We start from the raw sequence: 20,741 nt of genomic DNA, 5'->3' as shown, positions 1-20,741 counted from the left end.
CGCGCCTGTGACATTTTCAGTGTGGAATCTGGGGTCATATCTTTTCAGGGAATGGACTGGCTCTCCTCACCCACTTAGGTGGATTGTGACCTCTGACCCCGGCCCCTCAGCCCTCCCCTGAAGCCTCCTCTCTGGGGCGAGAACTGAGTCAGAGCTGGTCCTCCTTAGTAGCTACAAGGTGACTACTGTTGTGGTTTTATAGATGCCTCAAAGTCTAACTGCACCCCCAAAATCTCCCTTACCCACCTATCTGGGTGTGAGATGTTATGAGAATATGAAGAAATTCCAGCCTCTGGAGACCCCAGGGTCTTAGCCAGGAAAGAGTCATGGCAGGAGGCGAAGCTCAATGAAAGTGTGGAGGGACCGGAAGTGAGCTCTGCTTACTTTGAGGCATTCCTACCTTTGTTTCTTCCCTTTGTCAATTACGTGTGTGTGTGTGTGTGTGTGTGTAAGCGTGCGAGAGCAGAAGGATATGGGGCCACTCTAGGTTCTGTACCTGTGAGGTGGTGAAGGGGGTGGGGTTTGCAGTTTTAAAGGAACTCAGGAATATTCTACAGAAACCAGTTCATGGGAAGCCATGATTATTTTGCCTCATATATATTTTCATCAGGGAGGATTATAATCATATTAAAGCTAATATAGAGTAAGGGATACCCTTATACCCAGAACATCTCCCAGGATTCCCACCTTTTATTTCAGATCAACTTGTTACATTCTAGCTATGTTAACCACAATGGGCTAGAATTTATAAGAAAAATATTAACAGCCAGGTCTTACTCAGGCCAATGGCAGGACCAGGCACAGATGTTTTTGACAGTCTTGTTCCTCAACCTAAGTAATTGAAATCTGCCTGTCAGGTTAGGAGTCACAAGATGAAGTGGAGAAAACCGACTGTGTGTCCTCTGTGCCACTGGACCAGCGTCCACAGACACCCCTCCCATGGGCACCCTCCCCATTACTTGCCTGACTTTGAAAAGCAGAGATAGCTGCAGTTTACCCCACATTTGTGGAGTTTGTTGAAGTGACCTCCACAAATATTTCATCTTGCAGATATTAACAAGATCAATAAACTTTCATGCTACATAGGGGTTTTACGTTAGGGGAAAAGATCTTATAAATGAAAATACAGACTGTCGAAGCACACGTTGTGAGCCTTCCCTTTGTAGAGAAACGGAACTCTTTAAATAGAACATTTCCGTGGAAAATTAAAGCATGAATCATTTTGGAAGATATTTACTGATTATTTTGAAACGATGACCAATGTAAAGTGAGACAAACTTGTAATTTTATATTGCTTCCCGCACTATAGAGACTCATGACAATTAGAGATGAAATCCAAATTATTTGAAGTGGAATTTCAAAATTGGCAAGACCTATAGGTGATTCTTTGCTTCAACATCATTTTATAGAAAGCAGCAATCTAGAAAGTTCTGGTCTAACACAAAGTCTGTTCGCCACAGGGTGGGCCCTGCCTGTCAGCCTCAGTGTCCCCGGAGCCTGGTAGAAATGCATTCTGGTCACTGGAGACCCGAAGGAGATTCTGAGAGCGCATCTGTATTTTATCAGGGACTCTAGGTGATTCATAGGCACATTACAACTGGAGAAGCACTGGTGTAGAAAATTCATATTCCAGATTACTGAAAGGAAATGTCCTTGTTTAGCCAGGTTTCATAGACTCCAATTTAAATTCAGGGCAACTCCTTATGGCAAGAGGGAGAGAAAAACTCATTGTTTTTATTTCCTATGGCCTTGTTAACTTGGATAATAACAACTAATAGAACAAAAAAAGAATGTATTTTGATAATAGTTCAGAAAATTGAGCTCTTTGGATGTACTTTTTTTCATACAGTTACAACTAAAAGTTTACTTTCAAAGCAGCCTAAAATGCTTATTATATTGTTCTTTGTTTCATTGCCAACTGTGGATTTAGACTCCGAGCATTCAGAAAGCAGTGGGACGTTATGAGTCATTCACGACCTCCTGGGCTTTCGACATTACTGTAAAGCCACAGATTCCCAGGCATAGAGTTTAGTTAAGGCATTTCAAAAACACAACTGTACTTTTTATTGAAGCCATAGTTGCAGATGTCATTCCCAGAGGTGTAGGAAAATGCTGTGGCAGAAGTTATGCTCTTACTTAAAATGAGTTTTCTCCTATTGGCATTAGTACATTTGTTGTCCTCATTGTTAAAGTTTATTTTGTTTGGTAATTCTTGCAATGATTTTCATGGAACACAGATCAGGGCCAGATACTTCACTAATAGGCAAATCACATATAATTGATAAAGATGATTAATTTTGCAATTTGAAACACAAAGACAAAAAAAAATACCTGAAAAATAAAACCCAGATATCAGGGTATGACTTTCAATTTATTGAAATTTTTTGTTTTCATGAAATTTTTTGTTGTTGTTAGAGATGAAGTTGGCAAATTGTGTGTTAATTGTCCAGCATGACAAATTGGGAATATTTGCATAGGGCACACAGGATGGGAGGGGTTTCGGTGCTGTGTCATATCAGGATCGGCTGTTAAGGAAGCGACAATATTTACTTTGCATATTCCTGTTTGGTTAACTATCTTTAAATGTTTGGAAAATTTACCAGTGTTTGAAGGAAGTACAAAGACTCCTTTTGGACACGGAGGCCGATTCAGCACTGTTGTATGCTGGGAACTGGGTAATGAACTCCTGCAGGGGTATAGGCAGGAATATGTGCATCATTTCTCAGTTATAAAGATCATAGAGTACCAAAGAGACAGTGGATTTGATGAGCTTAAGTCCCTTCCAAATCTGGAGGCCTTTGGGTGCCTCTTCTATATCACAAACGCTGCCACTCCAAGGCCAGCAGCCTCTGGCATTTCTCACCAGTTCCCAAGTGCTGCCTCCCTGGTGTGCCACCTGTGACCACACGGGCTTCAGCCAAGTGTTTCCATGCAGAACAGAAGACACTGGTATATACAAGCCAGCCCCCATAAGAGCAGACATTTTCTGCGGACAGATGCCTGGTCTGTTTTGCTCACCTGTGTGTTCCCAGCACCTCGAACACTGCCACACAGTGGCCTCTGGTTAAACGTAAAGTAAATTTGAACTTCTGACCATGAACTTGTGAGATGAGATCTGTAATCTGGTCCGTGCTTACTCTCTGGCTTCATCCTAGTCTTGCTCCATCTCACCATGTTGTAGCTGCGCTGGCCTTTCGCATTGCTGAGCCTGCCGAGACGTCCTCATCTTAGAGCCATTGCACACGCTGTTTCTTCTTGAGATGTCCTTTTCCCCAGTCTTCTCAGCCACTCCTGCTTAGCCTTCATATTACACTTTTGAGTTCCACTTCCTTTCAGGGCCTTTCTGGCCTCACCCCCCCATCTAAGTGAGATCCCCAAATTATACATCATGGTGTCCTCTATTTCATAATATTTATATGTTTATTGTTAGTGTTTCATCCCTTGGGGTTTGTCTCTTTCAATAGACTTAAGTTATTTTAGGACAGAGACCATAATGTCATTGATGTCTTACACAATGCATAGGACTTAAGAAATATTTTTCAACCAGTAATTGTCAGCTGGGACAGCTTTGCCTACCAGGGAGGTTTAGCAATCTCTGGAGACTCTTTTGGTTGTCACAACAGTAAGCTAGGGGGCTGAGGTGGGTGACACTGCTGTGCCTCCTCCCAGGACAGAGTGGCCTGGCCCTCGGTGTCTGCATGTCCAGGCTGAGACCACTGGTCTTTCTCTTTTGGTTGATTACTCTTTGTTGCTGGTGTTGTTCCTAAATAATTTCTTGCTTCCCTGCCTACCTCTGTCATCCTGCCCAGGGAAGTCAGGTTCATGTGACGAGCTCTGGCAGGAGCGAGGCTGTGAGCCCAGCAGAGGGATGAGCCGCGAGATCCTGGCTGCTGAAGGCCAGATCCAACTGCCGCTCGCCTAAGGTGCTGGAGCCTCTTGAGGCCGGCACCTTCGTCCTCTGGATTCAGAGCCAACAGCTTCCATGAGACAAGTCCTAATACCCCAGGACACCCTAAAGAGTGGGGAAGTAAGGGGTGCTGGTGTGTAAAGAACACCAAACAGAATGGAAGAGGAAGATAAGAAATTAATCTGGCTCATACCAAAAGAAGGCTCACTGTCGCCCGTGCAGGCAGCCTCAGCCTTTCATCCCAGCAGGCCGGCAGGGTTCCAGAAAACACTGTGACTTGAATGTTAATAAATATGTAGATCCCTTATTCCCCTAGAACAAGCTCAATTTGCTTTTTTATTTTCTGTTCTGTCTGAGAATAAATGTATTAAAACCATGCAGGAATCTACCCCCCGCCACACACACACACACACCTCCAAGTCTCCATATGCTCTGCGGCCTCTTAGCGGTGAGGATGCTGAAGGAGGATTCTTGGGGTGAAGGGGAGCTTTCTCCAGGACCAGTTCACTTCTCAGTCAAAGCAGCCTTTCAAGCCCTGAAGAAAAGGGCAGGCAGATGCTAGTCTGCTTTTCTGGAGCAATAATTAGTCTTTCTTTAATTCAAATTTCCCTTTCTTCCCTACAAAAATCTTTTGAGGAAGGTAAAGGAGGCCCAAGAAGCATTGTCCTTGAAAGCAAACATCAGCCAAGCAAGACCCTTTCCTGAACGACCCTGCCTGCAGGGGGCGCGCGTCCCACCCAGCTCCCTGCCCAGTGGGGACAGTGCCTTTTTTTGTGGCCTCTTAAACCACCAAGTTTGTTCCTCAGTGTTTACAAAGGGCCTTGCTCATTTTGAGACCCTTTCTGTGTTGTTGTAGAAAAGAGGCGAACATACAGAGACGAGCTCATGAAGCTCTTCTGTGACTGATCTGGCAAAACAGTATACCTTGGTTTTTTAAAAGCCATGTTTGCATGAAGATTGTGCACAGAGGAGGTGTTTGGCTACATTTTACAAGAAAGTCTCCCCAGATGGTCAATTTTAGTCTTTGGGTCACAAAAAGGAAACTGTAACTGGTGTGGTTACGGATGTCATCTTGAAAAATGGTGTGTGGGGAACTTCCACAGATCTTTTTCCTTTTCCAGGTTGGGTTTAATAGAGATGTTTGTGAACTGGCTTAGAGCATGAGGGGTCATGTCCAGCACTGGCCTTGGCAGAGCTTGAGTTCCAGTCCTGTTTTAATAATTCATATCATCTCTTACCTTTGGAATTGAAGGCTGGTCTGCAGCAGTTCCATCTTTCTCCCTCAGGGACAGTGTTATTTTGGAGGCGTTTTCCTCACAAAAGTACTCAGAAAACAGCAGGAAGAGGAGAAACACATAACTCTTAATTAAGAACTGTCCTGGAAGGAGTGTCTGTATGAAAAAAAAACCCAGAAAACATGCTAATTACCAACAGTGACAATATCCTCACAACCAAAACACCCACAAGAGTAATATTTCACTTAGCAGATGTGTTTTGGGAAAGCCATGTTGCTTGTTTTCCAAAATGAAATAGTTTTATGTTGTATTTTATTTTTTTTAATATTTATTTATTTATTTATACAAGCACTGGGTATAGTCAGAAGCGCGGGAGGGTGAGAGAATTCACCAGAGCCAGAGCGGGGAATAGAACAGGCAGACTGACGAAATTCACTGCTGAGGGGAGCAGCGGGCGGCAGGAGAGGTCTGCGCACCATGTGGGACCCTCACCAGTGGCCGGAGATCGAACCGGCGCTGTAGAGGCTGCGGGCAGCTTTGCAGCCCAATGCTCAAGCGCTGCACCATCAGGGGAGGCCCTATGTTGTATTTTAAAACTTATCATTGGTAACACTGACTCTCCCTGTTGGTGTACACCTCTGAGAATTTGCACACAGGTAACCAACGCCACAGCCCAGTACAGCACAGTTCTGTAACCCCAGATAACTCCCTACCACCCCAGTCCTGGCAACCACTTAGCTGTTCTCAGACCCTGCAAATTTATTAATTCCATGTAAGTGATATTAATATATCATCGAGGAGGAAACCTTTGGAAACTAACTTTCTCCACTCAGCAGAATTCTCATTGGTGGAATCATTGTGGAATCTGTAGGTCAATTTGAGGTTAATTGACTTTTTCACTATGTTGACTTTTTTAACCCAAGAACGTAGTAGAAGATGTCTCCAGTTATTTCAGTTTTTGTTTTCTTTTCTCAGAATAGTGTCAGTTTTTTTTTTTTTTTAAAGATTTATTTATTTATGCAAGCACTGGGTACAGTCAGAAGTGCGGGAGGGTGAGAGAATTCACCAGAACCAGAGCGGGGAACAGAACAGGCAGACCGACGAAATACACTGCTGAGGGGAGCAGTGGGCGGCAGGAGAGATCTACGCGCCATGTGGGACCCTCACCGGCAGCTGGGGATCGAACTGGCGCTGCAGAGGCTGCGGGCAGCTTCTCAGCCCAGCGCTCAACCGCTGCACCACCAGGGGAGGCCCAGAATCATGTCAGTTTTACACACAAATCCTAAAGATGTTTCTTAGGATTTTATTATGTAAGACTATGATAGATGTTACTGATTCTAAAATTTTAATTTTCGTTGGTTATTGCTGATAGTAGTAGTTTTCAGTGGTGGCTGAAAAAAACTGCTACCCAGTTGGTAGCTTAAAACAACAGGAGTTGATTCTCTCACAGGTCTGGAGTCAATGGTGTGGCAGGACTGTGTTCCTCCAGAAGTTCTGGAGGAGATTTTGTTTTCCCCTCTTCCAACTTCGGCTGACTGCCATCATTCCTTAGCTCATGCCTCACTCCCCCCGCGTCTTGTCTCCATATTGCCACTCACCTGAGTGTCAGATCGCCCTTTGCCTCCCTGTCATAAAGACACCTGTGGTGGCATTGATGCCCACCTGCGTGATCCAGGACAGCCTTCTCATCCCAAAGTCATTAACTTAATCTCATCTATAAAAATTTGACCACATTAGGTAATATTTACAAGTTCTAGGGATTAGGACCTGCTATCTTTGAGGGTGACTTTTCAGCCCACTGCAGTAGTGCCTAGAAATCAAGACTGTGTGTGTGTGTGTGGGTGGGGGGGGGGTTGACCTTATATCCTACAACTTGAGTGCTAGACTTGTTTATTAATTCTAGGAGGTTATTTTTGTAGATTCTCGGGATTTTTTACATAGATAATCATGTCATCTGTAAATAGGGACACTTTTATTTTTTTATTGCCAATCTAAGATTTTCTTTTTCTTTCTTTCTTTCTTTCTTTCTTTCTTTCTTTCTTTATTTCTTTTCTTTCTTTTCTTTCTTTCTTTCCTTTCTTTTCTTTCCTTTCTTTTTTCCCTGATTACTTCTAACACAGTGTGGAACAGGAGTGGTAACAAAGGAAATCCTTGCCTAGTTCCTAATCTTAGTGGGGAGTCTTCCGTCATTCACTGTTAAGTATAATATTAGCTTTTATTTCTGCTTTGCTGAGAAGGATTTGTTTCTTTTGATTAGCATGAATGGATATTAAATTTTTCACATCAATTTTCTGCATTGATTAATGTAATCATTGATTTTTCCTTCTTTAGATTACTAATATGATGCATTACATTCACAGATTTCCAAATATCAAACAAGCCTTGTACTAATGGGACAAATCCCACTTCATCGTTTGGGATTCTATTTTTATACATTGTTGGTTTTGATTTGGAACATTTTGTTGGGGATTTTTATGCCTGTGTTCACTAGAGATTTTGGTCTGTCATTGCCTTTTCTTATGCGGCCTTCTGTCTGTTTTGGGTATCATGGTAATTCTGGCCTCATAAAATAATTTAGGAAATACTCCCTTTGACTTTCTGGAAGAGATTATGGGGATTTGATGTTGTTTCTTCTGTATATGTTTCATAGAATTTGCTAGTGAAATGTGGGCCTCTTGATGTTCCTTTTCAGAAGATTTGTTATAAATTAATTTTGGTCCTAGTTATCTGATAATTCCGGTTACCTATTTCATCTTGGGTGAGTCTTCATAGTGTGCATTTTTTTTGAGGAATTGATCCCTTTCAATTAAGCTGTCAAGTGCATCATGGGCTTTTTCTGGGTGTTCTGTTACTGTAGGGTGGCTGGTCACATCACCTTTTCCTTTTCTTGTAATTCGTGTGTCCCTCTTGTTTTCCTTGTCAGTCTTGCTAGCGATTCATCAAATTCATGGCTCTTTTAAAGAATCAGCTTTTGTTTTTATTTTCTTTTGTTTTCAATTTCATTGATTTCTCAGCTTTTTATTTTCTTTCACTTCTTGCTTTGGATTTATTCTGCTATTCTTTTCTGGTTTCTTAAGGTAGAAGCTCAAATCATTTGAAACCTTTCTTCTTTTCTAATGTAAACATTTAATGCTATAATTGTCCTTATAAAGGTTATTTTAGCTACATTGGACACATTTTGGTATGTTGTGTTTTCATTATAAGTTATTGTTTATTATGTTTAATGAGGGAGGGTTGATTTGCAACACTGTAAATGTTTTAAGATATATGTTGGTTTACACCGATACAAATGTATATTATCACATCCTGTGTTTTCATTTCAGTTCAAATCTTTTCTGATATCCCCTGAGACTTCCTCTTTGATCCATTGATTATTTATGTGTTGTTTAATTTCCAAATATTTTGAGATTGATTTCTAGTTTAATTTCATTGTGATCTAAAATGTACTTTTCTATAATTTCAATTCCTTATGTTTGTTAAGGTTTGTTTTATGTTCTGTATTGGTGAATGGGTTTTCTTTAAAGGGAGCCATATTGTTGAACTGGAATTTTTTTAAAAGATTTATTTATTTATACAAGAACTGGGGTACAGGTCAGAGGCGTGGGAGGGTGAGAGAATTAACCAGAGGCAGAGCAGGGAGCAGAACAGGCAAATGGACCGAAGACTTTGCTGAGGGGAGCAGCAGGTAAGACAGGAGAGGTCTGCCGCACAATGTGGATATCTCCCTGGCCGGCCAGGAATCAAACCCGCGCTTCAGAGGCTTCTTTGCATTCCAGCCTCTGAAGTTTGTCACTCACAACCCCGTCTCCCCTTTGTCTAGAGCATACAGGATGTGCGGAGTGATGATGAGGACGAGGATGAGGATGAAGAAGAGGAAGAGGAGGGAGCAGAGGAGGAAGAGGCTGCCAAAGGCAATGAGAAAGACTGTGTGAAGAATGGCCTGGGGGCCAACAGGCACCTCATTCCCAACGGGCAGCATGGCCGCTAGCAGGGAGTCCCGCTGTTCCCGGAGCCAGGGCACTGATGGGCTGCTGGACGCCAGAAACGTCCCCCACCCTCCTCCTGTGGCCACAGGACCCACAGAGAACCTCGATTCTGTTTGCCCTTCTTTCTAACCACGTTCCCCACCCCCCCAATATGTATTTAACAAAATGTTGTTAATTTGTGTTAAAATGTTAAATATAAGCATCCCGGTGGACTTTACTGCAGTAGTACTCAGGCTGGTCAAAGATTTCAAAGGTTTCTCCAGAGGACTGTTTCAGTCCTGGTTGTGTTCACGCGTGCAGTAGAGACAGTCGACTCCTTCAGGAGCTCGCTGTGAGGCAGACCCTTCAGCTTCCCTCCATGCCACCCTCAGAACGGGTTGAGAGCTTGAGTCAACCCCTTTTTCCAGGGGTGCCACGGAGAGCAACTTGTCTCCTGAAAATGAGTTAGAGGTGGCAGCGAAACGGTGGCAGAAGGACCAAGCCAAGGGACCAGGCTTCCGAGGCTCATGGGCCACTTTCTGCCATGGGGATTTATTTAAACCTTCCAGGCTGTGGTGCTTCATCTCTCTAATGGGAATGTTTGGTACCTGCCCTGCCTACCTCACAGGGTTAGAGTAAGGGTCAAATGGGATGATAATAGAAGTGAAAGTGTGTAGTCACCGGTGGTGTTCTTGTTAACTGACCCCCTTTTCACTATAATTCCACCTCTGGGAGGGAGAAATGTGCTTAAACTTTAGCACTGGATGTCTGAACCAAAGATGCAATCTTTAAAAATTCCTTATAAATGTGTTTGGAGATACCTGGAAATAGAAATGCCCAGAAAAGACTCCCCCAGGGTTATTCTCGAATGCCCTGGAATTCTCCTCTCTTGGGCACCATAGCCAAGGGGGGAGTCTGGGCTCCTTCCCTCTTGTCTCTGTTGATGACTTACTTTATGCCTCTGTAAGAGGAAAGCTTCCCTGCTGCTCCCTGAACCCTCCCTCAGGCCAGCAAAGGCCTGGTGTCTACCCTGGGTTTTGGGGTGGTAGGACCTAGGTCAGGCTGCTCAACCTTCCATTGCAGCCAGGATGCTGAGCCTTTGGAGCATGACATGCACATGAGCTCCTGACCAAAAGGAAATCTTGGAAACAGAAAGAGCATGCTGCACTCTTTCGCCTCTCCTGTCTAATCCGATCACACTGCATAACCAAAAGCCTGAACAACCATCGCCAAAAGGCCAGAAATACCCCTGAGAACTGTGGAGGGTCAGGTGCTAGCAGCAGCAGCAGCTCCTGGGGCAGCCACCTAACTCTTGGGCTGGGTGAGTCAGGAGCCACCCTTGTCCCCACATGTCCCGAGTCCAGTGTGCACAGCAGGCCCGGAGAGAGACTTGTCAGGTTTCCACAAATGAGGCAGACTCAGCCCTGCAGAGGAAGAGCCCAGCAGGACACGCACACCCCCTGCCCCAGCCGCTCTCAGGTGTTGGCCCTGTTCTGCACCTTCCTCCTGTTTTGCTCAGGATCTGTATTATAAAGTCAAGAGGGAGGCTGGACTCCAGGGACTAGAAAATACCCACAGGGCGCCAGCGATGCAGGCCTGGACCTGGCAGGGCGCCGCTTCACAGTAAGGTGCTGCGCCAGGCTGAACAAAAATCAAAAACTTCAGAATTCCTTCCCCAATCAAATCTCCTTTTGAGGAATAGTTAGAAGAACAGAAAAATAGTTGTCAAGTTCTCTGCACCCTACTTGCTTTTTGCGTACAAGGACAAGCGCATAGAATGCATAATGTGATAGGACAAATCTCTAATGCCTGCCTTCACGGTAGGGCACAGCTAGTGAACAATTATTCATATTACATTATTGCTGTTGTTGTTATTGTTATTATTTCTGGTGGAAGAAGATGACACTAAGATATTATTTTTTGTGTTTCCAGTTAACATTACTTTCTCCTTCATTTATTTTGGTCTTGTCTCTGTAACAAATATCTTCTTGCTTAAGGTAAAGAAAAAGTTTATTTGCTTTTCTATTCTCCAGGGTTTTATTCCCCCCTTCTTATTTAAATAACTAAGGTACAACTGATATGCCAATTTCAACCATCTCTCATACAGCTGGAAGCATTAAAATACCTCAGGAGAGGCAGAGAGGTATTTTTGCAATATCCTTTAGGACTTTTGTGATTAATTTTAAAAGCAGCCTTTCTTTCTGCAGGAAACAAAGCTCAGGACTACACCAGATGACTTTATAAAGTGCAGTCCACCATGCCACCAATATTATTGTCATGCAAATGACTTAAAGTAAAAGGAAGACAGAATCTAGCAGGCCTGGTGATTGAGTAGATTCAGAAGACACTTTGCTTGGCTGCTTAGAGGTCATTATTGATCCCTCCGTGTACTGGAAATAAAGATTTGCCAGTCCTCTAGAACAGCCGTGCCAGGCATCAGAGAGGACAAACAAGAGTATAGAGCCAGGTTCTGACACCAGGGCTGCTGGCCTTGGGCACCAAACAGGACCCCATAAAGGCATCTGACTTCAGGACCAGGCCTCTCTTAAGAGGGGTACACCTCTGGCTGTGTACACACAGTGTAGACAGGCAGACATCTGGGGCTGGAGTCTAACTTGGGTCATATAGCTGGCCCCTGGGCGCAAGGCTCTGTTGACACACTAAGAAAGTGGACTGATCCTGAAGGACTTTTCTCAGACAGCTTTTCTGTCCCTACCCTGCAGAAGTGGAGAAGGAAGTAGGATCCAGATCGATGGCTCCAAGGGTTGTCCATCAGAATTACTTACGGAATATACAAATATAACTCATTGCCTATCCCACATTTTGATTCAATTCTTCTGGGGTAAGAAATAAAGACTGCATTTCAGCTATGCCTAGGACACTGCAGAACCCCCACCTCACGTTACTCCTCTAGCAGCTTATCACATTGATAACTGAGAAAATGCAGTGATTCGGAATGTATTTTAATCCAAAATACATTCAAATAAAATAGGAACGAAGACAAGGAAACATTAGAGTAAGCAAGACACATATTTAGAGTTTTGCATTGGGTAGTACAGTGGGGGATTTAAACCCCAATTTATCAGCAATTACATGTAAATATAAAAACAAAGAGGCCAGATTAGATATTAAAAAAAATCAACTCCATGCCACCTATAAGGGATGCACCATAAATATAAGGAAAAGTCTATGTTGAAGAGAGAGGGGGCAGTTGGGAACAATGGATGTATTTTTAAAATAGTATAAACTGGACAGTTTTTTTTTATATATTTCAGTCAATGTGAAATCCCTTAGGAATACTTTTGTGCAACAAGGGTAGGCTCGATGTTGGAAACCCCCTCGTGTTCTGGAATTACAGCCGGGCTACCAACTACTGAGGGAGGCCTGGGGCTTCCCACCAACCCTCTGGGGGGAGGGTGCTGGCTCCACCCACTGTCTCCACCAGCAGCCCCGTTTTGTTGAACTTTACTTTCTGGAGCTGGCATTGGGGAAACAACAGGCCTTCAAAGGGGGTTCTTTGGGGGAGTTGGCTTTTAGGTCTACAAAACAAGCCTGTCTAGAAGGGAATGCCCTGTCCTAGCTCTCACTCTGGGGTCCCCCTGGGCACCCACCTGGACCCTTTGGCAAAGGACTCTCCCCCACCACCACACCCCCTTGCTCTAAGAACCAAAACACAGTAACGGTGGAGCCAAGTGGTTGACGTTAATCCTCTCAGAATTTGCACAGGAACCCCCACCTTCCCCTCACGGCTTGGCTTGCTCCCCTCACTGCGAGCAGGCGGGCAGACAGCTTACTGCCCAGCTTTCGTGGGTCTCTGCCATCCCCCTCACCTCCTCATCAGCTGCCTTCCCTGGTCTCCATGAAGAGCCCAGGCTCAGCCCTAGAACCCGTGAGCCAGTCAGAGACTCGGGAGGGCCCTCCCGAGCGAAGGCTCCACTTCAGGGAATGTGACGCAGTTGAGAGCATGTGTGTCCTGTGTCCCAGGGGAGCAGAGCCCTTGTGCCCCCCCCCCCCCCCCCCGTTGTCTCAACTGCTTCCCCACAACCTGTTGCTCTAAAGAGGCCCCTGGCCTAGTTGCCACTCTTTGTCCTTGTGAATAAAACCCTCCACCAGGTGGCCCTCAAGTTCCTGTTAAGGGTGGGTGGGTAAGTGGGTGTGTGTGCGCACGTGCTTGTGTGTGTTTCATTTTTTTATTAATGAAGTGCCATTGTTTTGCATATTTGTTAACATTTCTACGTAGGATTTCCTCCTTAGGTGTGGTCATCCTAGCTCTCCCGCCACCTCCGTCATAGTCTCTTGTGCTAGAAGCCGGGAAGGGGAAGCAACAGAGAAACCTACAATATGCAAAAGCCTTGACCAGGCTCTTCTGGGAAGACATTTGTCCCTTGGCAGCTGCTCAGGGGTCAGGAATTAATCTGGGACTTGGGACAAAGGACCTTGAGGTCCCTGGTCAGACATTCCTGGCTGGGCCTCCCCTCCCTGTCCTGTTCCACTGGTCACTGTGCAGCCCTCTGGACTCATGGCTGACAGGTCTGCCTTTGAGATCACTCACAGGTGCCCTCTCTCTCTTACAACGGCGACATCAGCAAGCAAACCCTGTGTCAGACTGGACCCTGCGCCAGCCCCTCAGGTTGGAACAAACTTGGTGAGTAGACGGGAGAGGACATGCACCTTTCCCCTTGGGAGAGGCTGCTGGGTGGGGCTCAGAGACTCTTACTTTGCCAGACTTCCCGATGCTGCTGTTGAAAAGGAGACAGAATGGGACATTCACTAGGGGCCTAGAATAAGAACATGATCTTGGAAGACAGCTCAGTGCCCCTCACCCCGGGTTGCCAGGACCCCATAAAGGCCCCGACAGGCTCTTAACCCAGACCCAACGTGTCACCCTCCGAGGAGACAGGTGAACCTCTCCTGTCCCTTGGGGCATCCAATGACAGCAGGTGGAGCTCAGGTAGTTGGAGGATGCCCAGACTGGCAGATGCAAGGGGCAGAGCATTGGCAATTTCCCAAAGGGTTACCACCTGGTTGTTGCTGGCATCGCTGAGGGGCTTGGATGTATCAGGTGCTGAGAGTTAAAAGGCCACGACTGTCAGCTGCTGCCAATAGAAGCTGGCCACTCGGAAGGAACAGCCTTCTCACCTCCGTCCGCATTCCCAATACTTCCCAATACTCTCTACTGGCAAACCTCGCAGGAAGCCAACCCCAAGGCGGGGTCTGAGACATACCACTTGTGGAGACCCAGGCCCAGCGCCTTGGAATGGAATTTAGAAGGGGGATTTGGAGCTGAGAGATAATAAGTAAGTAAACCACGCAGTCTCTTGACCACTCAGCATCCACACATGCCCTTACACACATGTTAAAATCCCCTCAAAGTGCAAGTGGAAGTGAAGAGATAAAACCTACTGAGCTAGTCAGAGACTCGGGACTGAGCGAAGGCTCCATTCCAGGGAATGTGACGCAGCTGAGAAGCACTGAAGGGCCCGGAAATTAATCTGGAACTTGGGGCTATACAAACACGCACGTGCGCACGCGCAGACACACACACGCACACACGCGCACACACACGCACAAATACACACACAGCAGCAGCAGCAGCAGCAAGGCAGCCACACACCTGGTGCTAAATCCTGGTTACAGTGTCTGAGATTATTCCTAATTTACAATTTCCTTAACAAGTTCCAGGTATTTATTTATTTATTTTTTCCATTCTCTGGGAGAGTGTGTAGAAGTTGGTGATGTATATTTCTTAGATATTCGCTGGAAATCTTTGGTAAAGCTGGGCTTTTTTCTTTCAGGAAGGTTTAAATAATGAATTTCATTCCTTTAATATTTGTAAAACTCCCTCCAATTTTTATGTGTTATTGTCACTATTGTATTTTACTAGTAATTGTCCATTTTATCCAACTGTGCATTTTTCATCATAAAGAAGTTCATGGAAGCCTCCAAAACATCAGTGATATCTCTTTTTCACACTTGATATTAGTTCTTCGTCGTTTTGCTTCTTGATCAAACTTCCAGAGGTTTATCACTATTATTAATCTTTTCAAAGACTCCACTTTTGCCTTTGCTGGTCATCTATAGTGTGTGCTTACTCACATGGCATAATTTCTACTACTCTTAGGGGTTAAGCACAGCACTGTGAGGCTATTTGCAGCCTCTGCTGCACAAGTTCAATCCCTGGCCGACCAGGGAGCTACCCACATGGCACGGCAGACCTCTCTTATCTCGCCTGCTACTCTCCTAAGCAGTGTATTTCAGTCAGTCTGCCTGTTCTGCTCCCTACTCTGTCTCTGATGAATCCTCTCACCCCCTGCACCTCTGGCCTGTACAGCAGTTCTTGTATGCGCAAATACATACATCTTATAAAAAGGGAAATTTTAGTATATAGTGTTTTCATTTGAAATATTTTATAATTCCCATTCTGACTTCAATCTGACTTTTAGAATCTGTTGATTTTTGTGAAAGATCAACTACAGTTTTTGTTAGAGATATTCTATTGAATCTATAGTTTGAAAATACTAGTTAAAAATGTCTCCAGTCCATGAACATAATATTTTGCTCCATTTATCTAGTTCTCTAATTTCTTTCAATGTTTGTAATTTTCAGTGTATGAGTCTTGCCCTTCTTTTGCTTTACTCCTAAATATCCTATTAGTTTTGATAATAGCACAAATGTAATTGTTTTCTTAATTTCATTTTTGAATTGTCCAATGGTAACATATGAATACTCATCTTGCATCCTATCACATTGCCAAGTTTAAGTTAATCATGTTTAATGGGTTTTTAAAGATTTTCTATTTACAAGGTCATGTCATCAGCAGATATTTTTGCTTCTTTTACAATGCGGAATCTGTTTATTTCTTTTTCATGCCTAGCTGCTCTGTTTAGAACTTCTAGCACAGGGTCAAATAGAAGGGAGTGGCATGTGCGTCATGTCCTATGTCTGACTTTTGGGAGAAAGCTTTCTGTCTTTCAGCATTAATTACTGTGTTAGCTGTGGGTTTTAAAAGATGAACTTCACCAGGTTGTAGACCCTCGTTTTTACTCCTAGTCTGTTACGTGTTTTTATTATGAAGGGGTGTTGGATTTTGTCAGATGTAAGTGATGGGCCTATTGAAATGCTCTTGCAGCTTTGTCCTCTGTTCTGTCAATACAATGTGACCCATTGACTGGTTTTTATGTAACGTTCACAGTTTCCAGGGATTAGGATGTGGACATCTTCAGAAGTTCAGTTTCCAGCTACACAGGTGTCAGGGCAATTCAGTGGGGGGCAGGAGATAGTCTCTCTGACCAACTGTGCTGGGACAAATGAATATCCAAATATAAGAGAGTGATTTTGGAGTCCGCCTCCTTCCCACCAAACACAAAAATGTGCAAAATCTAGTTCAAAAACTTAAATGTAAGGGCCAACATTCTAAAACTATTCGATGAAAACATGGACATAAATCTTCATGATCTTGAATATTAGGCAATGGTTTCTTAGATTCCATACCAGAAATACAAGTCACAAAGGAAAATGACATAAATTGAACTCCATCAAAATTCAAAACTTTTGTGCACAAATGAAACCATCAAGAAATTGAAAAGAGATCCACAGGATGAGAGAAAACGTTTATAAGTCATATATCTCCTAAGGGACTTTCCCCAGAATGTATAAAGAATTCTTACAACTCAGTCATAAAAAGAAAAATAACCCAATTAAAAAATGGGCAAAGGATCTGAATAGACATCTATCCAAGGAAGATATATGAGTGGCCAATAAACACAGGGAAAAAAAATGTTTTAACATCATTAGTCATCAGGGAAATGCAAATCAAAACCACAATAAGATACTATTACACATTCACCAGAATGGCTATAATCAAGAGTACTAACAATAATAAGGAAGTGGAGAAATCAGAACCTCATATGTTGATAATGGGAATGTAAAATGGTTCAGATCTTGTGCAAGACAGTTGGCAGTTCCTCCAAAAGTTAAATGTAGAGTTACCATAGGATGCAATTCCACTTCTAGGCATAAACCCTAGAGAAACGAAAGTATGTCCACACTAAAACTTACAAGCAAATGCACACGGCAGAGTGATTCAGAACAACCAGAAGGAGGAAACAACACAGATGTCCATCAAATGGTGAATGCATAAATAAAATAGGGTACAGCCACACAATGGGGTACCCTTTGACAATAAAACGATGGCATTGATATATTCCACAACATGGGCCAACGCTGAAAACATGCTATGTCAAAAAAAAAAAAAAAAAGTCATCCCCTTTACATAAATGTCCAGAATAGGCAAATCTATGGAAACAGAATTTACACCCTCAGGTGGGGTGACAAGGAGGGATAGAGAGTGACAGCTAATGGTTACAGGGTTTCTTTCACCAGGACAAAGATATTCTAAAGTTAGGTGTGGTCATGTTACAGAACCAAGCCAGAAGAGTATGTCCTTTGCCCTCTAGGGAAAAATTTAGCAGAAAGCACCACTCGGTGTAGGTGAGCCACGCAAGGCTTCGTGCATGAGGAGCCGGTGCTGGAAAGGAGGGCTTAGCCTGGCTCTGGGATGGGGCTTAGGAGGAGACACTTCAAGGGCAGGTGCAGGAGGAGGGCAGCGTCACAGCTTGTCCTGGGCTGGGTGCGCCAGGGCATGCGGGGACAGGCTACACTCCAGCTGCACCTGTGGGCTCTCAGCCTCCTCGCTCCCGGAGGTTGTGAGATAATCACTGGTCAGAAGCTGAAGCTCTTTGACATGGCGCCTCATGGTCATTGTGGTGGCCAAATGGTTAGGGCAGGGCTTATGGTCCATGACTCAGCCCACCTGTTCAAACAGGACTTGGGGCAACTCCTCTGTGGGCTGGTAATTTCTTTGCTGTCTCAGGGATGGATGCACAATCCTGTGAATGTACTTAAAAAATTGGTTTGTAAACTTTAAGAATGAGAGCCTCCCTGGTGGTGCAGGTGGTTGAGGCCAGCGCTGTGAAGCTGGCTGCAGCCTCTGCAGCGCCAGATGGATCCCCGCCGGCCTCGGAGCAACCCACATGGCGAGCAGACCTCTCCTGTCTCGCCCTCTGCTCCCCTCAGCAGTGTATTTCAGTCAGTCTGCCTGTTCTGTTCCCAGCTCTTTCTCTGGTGAATCCTCTACCCTCCCATGCATCTGGCCTATACCCTGGTTCTTGTATAAATAAATAAATATTTAAAAAATAAACTTTAAGAATGAATTTCATGGTGTGTGAGTTCTATCTCCATAAGGCTATCAAAAATAAATGGTGATAACTTTAGACAATGAAAGAAGAAATAGCAATGAAAATGAACAGCCATGAGTGTATGCAAAATGATGTGTGTGTGGATGAGTTTCATAAACACATGGTTTAAATCAAAGAAGTCAGATACAAACAGTGTCATTGCATCCCTGTAGAATTCAAGAATCAGCAAAATTAAACCGTAGTGTTAGGTGCAGTGGGGTTACTGAGATGATGCCAAGGCATTTGTTTGTTTAAATCTGAATGTTGATTATCCAGGTTTTCACCTTGCAGTGGGCCCTTATTTTAGAGGGGTACTATTTCCCCACCCCCACTTACAGGCAGCTGCACTTTAGCTATGGGAAGTAGGGGTGGAGCTGAGAAACCAGGTGAAGCCATAGGTGGGCTGAAGGCAGGTGTGCTCGGTGTCTCTTGCTCCCCAGGTTTTCACTGGTACTGCTGGGCAGGAGACACGGCAGGAGACAGTTGGCAGGGACAATGGAGCCATCATCTCAATTTGTACTTTGGTTCTGCTCCTTTTGCCCCAGGTTTGCCTAAACCCCTTCTTGCTGCTGTTCCCCCAGAAGGTGCCCTAGACTGTGCTGAGCTTTCATCACGCAGCGGCCCTGCTTTGGGCCAAACCAGTTTGGCTGGGCATTTGCTTACAAGGGGATGAGTAATTTTGAGTGTTTTATTGGGAAATGTTTATTAGGAATATCCCTTTTCTTCTCTGCTCTCTCCATGTATACTAATTCTATTAAAAATTTATCACACTAGAGTCTGCCAAATCTTTAGGGGCTGAATGGCGGGACCCCTTTTTAGAGCATCATCCCTTAGGTTTTGGGTCCCTGGGTACCTCACAGTCAATGCTAACAATTGAGCCATATGTTTATGCTTTCCACATTTTTCCACAGGTGGCTTATATTTTAATAAAGATTTTAAAAGGGTATGATAAGCAAGTGTTCCTTAGAAAATGACCCAGTCCTCGCTGGACTCCATGACGATTTCACATTCCTAGATAATAACACCTAGGAATGTGATGGGAAGATATTGACAGAAAAGTGCCTCCCTCCTCAGGCTGCTGGCCCAGGAGCCTCAGAACTTCCATGTGGGCCATTGGAGATCCTGACTGCACAGTCACATCTGGGCAGCTGTGCTGGTTCCGGGACAGGCAGGTCTGTGCAAGACACAGCCAACCGGTTGGCTCTCTGGACAGCAACCAGCCTGCTTGTTCTAGGCTGGGCTATCATGCAAAGTCCCCTGTGCTACCAAGATGCTGCATGTTCCACTAAGGGTAGCAGGACAAAGTCATTTCTCACCTAACGCAACTTTCAGGGGTTCCTTGCTTATCACAAGGGTTTCCTTGCTTATCACAGCAAGGAAAGGCTGTGATAAGCCCAGATGTTTTGGAGTTGGCCGACACCCTAAATTTTATCTTAGAACAGGAAGTTGGCCAGGTTCCACTTGTCTTTTGCCAAAACCTCTCTCACTTTCACTTGAGGGGAAATTTCATTGAGAAACTTGGGGTATTGTGGAGCCCAAGGTCAGTGTCTTCTCAGACATGTCACTATTTCCACTTTGTCCCCAGGGTTATGGTACAGTCAGAAGCCAGAAGTTGCTGGGTTACCTATACCCTACTCCCCAGAGGCTCTGCTCCTCAACACCAGGTCGGTAGCCTGGAGTCTCTGAAGTTCCCATTAAAATGTGTGTGATGTGTCAAGGGCACAGTGTCTCATTGTGATTAATCCTATTGTTCAATCCCAGATTTGACAGGCCTCAGGATGCATATGCTCTTTTGTATTTTGGCATCTCTGAGGCTGGGGCACCTTTGAAAGCCAGTGCAGCCTGCAACCCTATCATCCACGCAGGGGCAGTGACATACATCTCCCTGCACCCCAAAGCCTTGTAGTGCCCCTGGTGACTTGAGGGACGGCAGCAAACCTTTGTTGTGTTAGTCAGTGAGCTATTTAGGGACCCTTGCATCCCTTCTTATCTTCTTTGTTTTCCTGAAAATCTTTTGTTGACCTTTTCTATCAACATAAAGAAATCTCAGGATCAAAGTCCCACGTGTCAGCAGTTTGGAAGAACTATTAAACCTCTGAGAAACGCTCTATCATCAACCCTCCTGGGGGCCCAGATAATATTGGAGGGGGAGACCAGGAAGGACTTTGAGGGGAGAGAGCAGGAATCAATGACCCTGCATTAGAAAGTAATGCAGAATAGCTTGATACTAAACAAGGGGATGGTTTAGATCAATAACTCAACCCATTAACTTTCCTGGTGATATGAATATATATATATATATATATATATATGAGTACTTTTAAGAATTATATAAAATTCAAAGAAATAATAGTATTACACAAATAGTGTAATAGTATTACACAAATTACTCATGAGT

The 20,741-nt window shown here is 44.3% G+C and overlaps 1 protein-coding gene across 4 annotated transcripts in view; it reads left to right on the top strand.

The window, feature by feature from the left end:
* CERS3 (ceramide synthase 3) overlaps nt 1-11,247 on the top strand; it is a 100,063-nt gene extending 88,816 nt beyond the window's left edge. For all 4 annotated transcript variants that reach the window (XM_037511447.2, XM_054694768.1, XM_054694767.1 and 1 more), the window contains one exon: nt 8,963-11,247. In XM_037511447.2, the coding sequence (XP_037367344.1) occupies nt 8,963-9,130 (168 nt within the window). In that variant the 3' untranslated portion in view covers nt 9,131-11,247. The remainder of the gene's footprint in view (nt 1-8,962) is intronic.
* Nucleotides 11,248-20,741: the final 9,494 nt, after the last annotated feature.

The sequence above is a fragment of the Talpa occidentalis genome, unplaced genomic scaffold (genome assembly GCF_014898055.3).
Source record: "Talpa occidentalis isolate TD23 unplaced genomic scaffold, MPIMG_talOcc4v2.1 talOcc4.14, whole genome shotgun sequence".
NCBI lineage: Eukaryota > Metazoa > Chordata > Mammalia > Eulipotyphla > Talpidae > Talpa > Talpa occidentalis.
The sequence above is the reverse complement of the archived record's forward strand: the minus strand, read 5'-3'. Positions and strand labels throughout refer to the sequence as shown.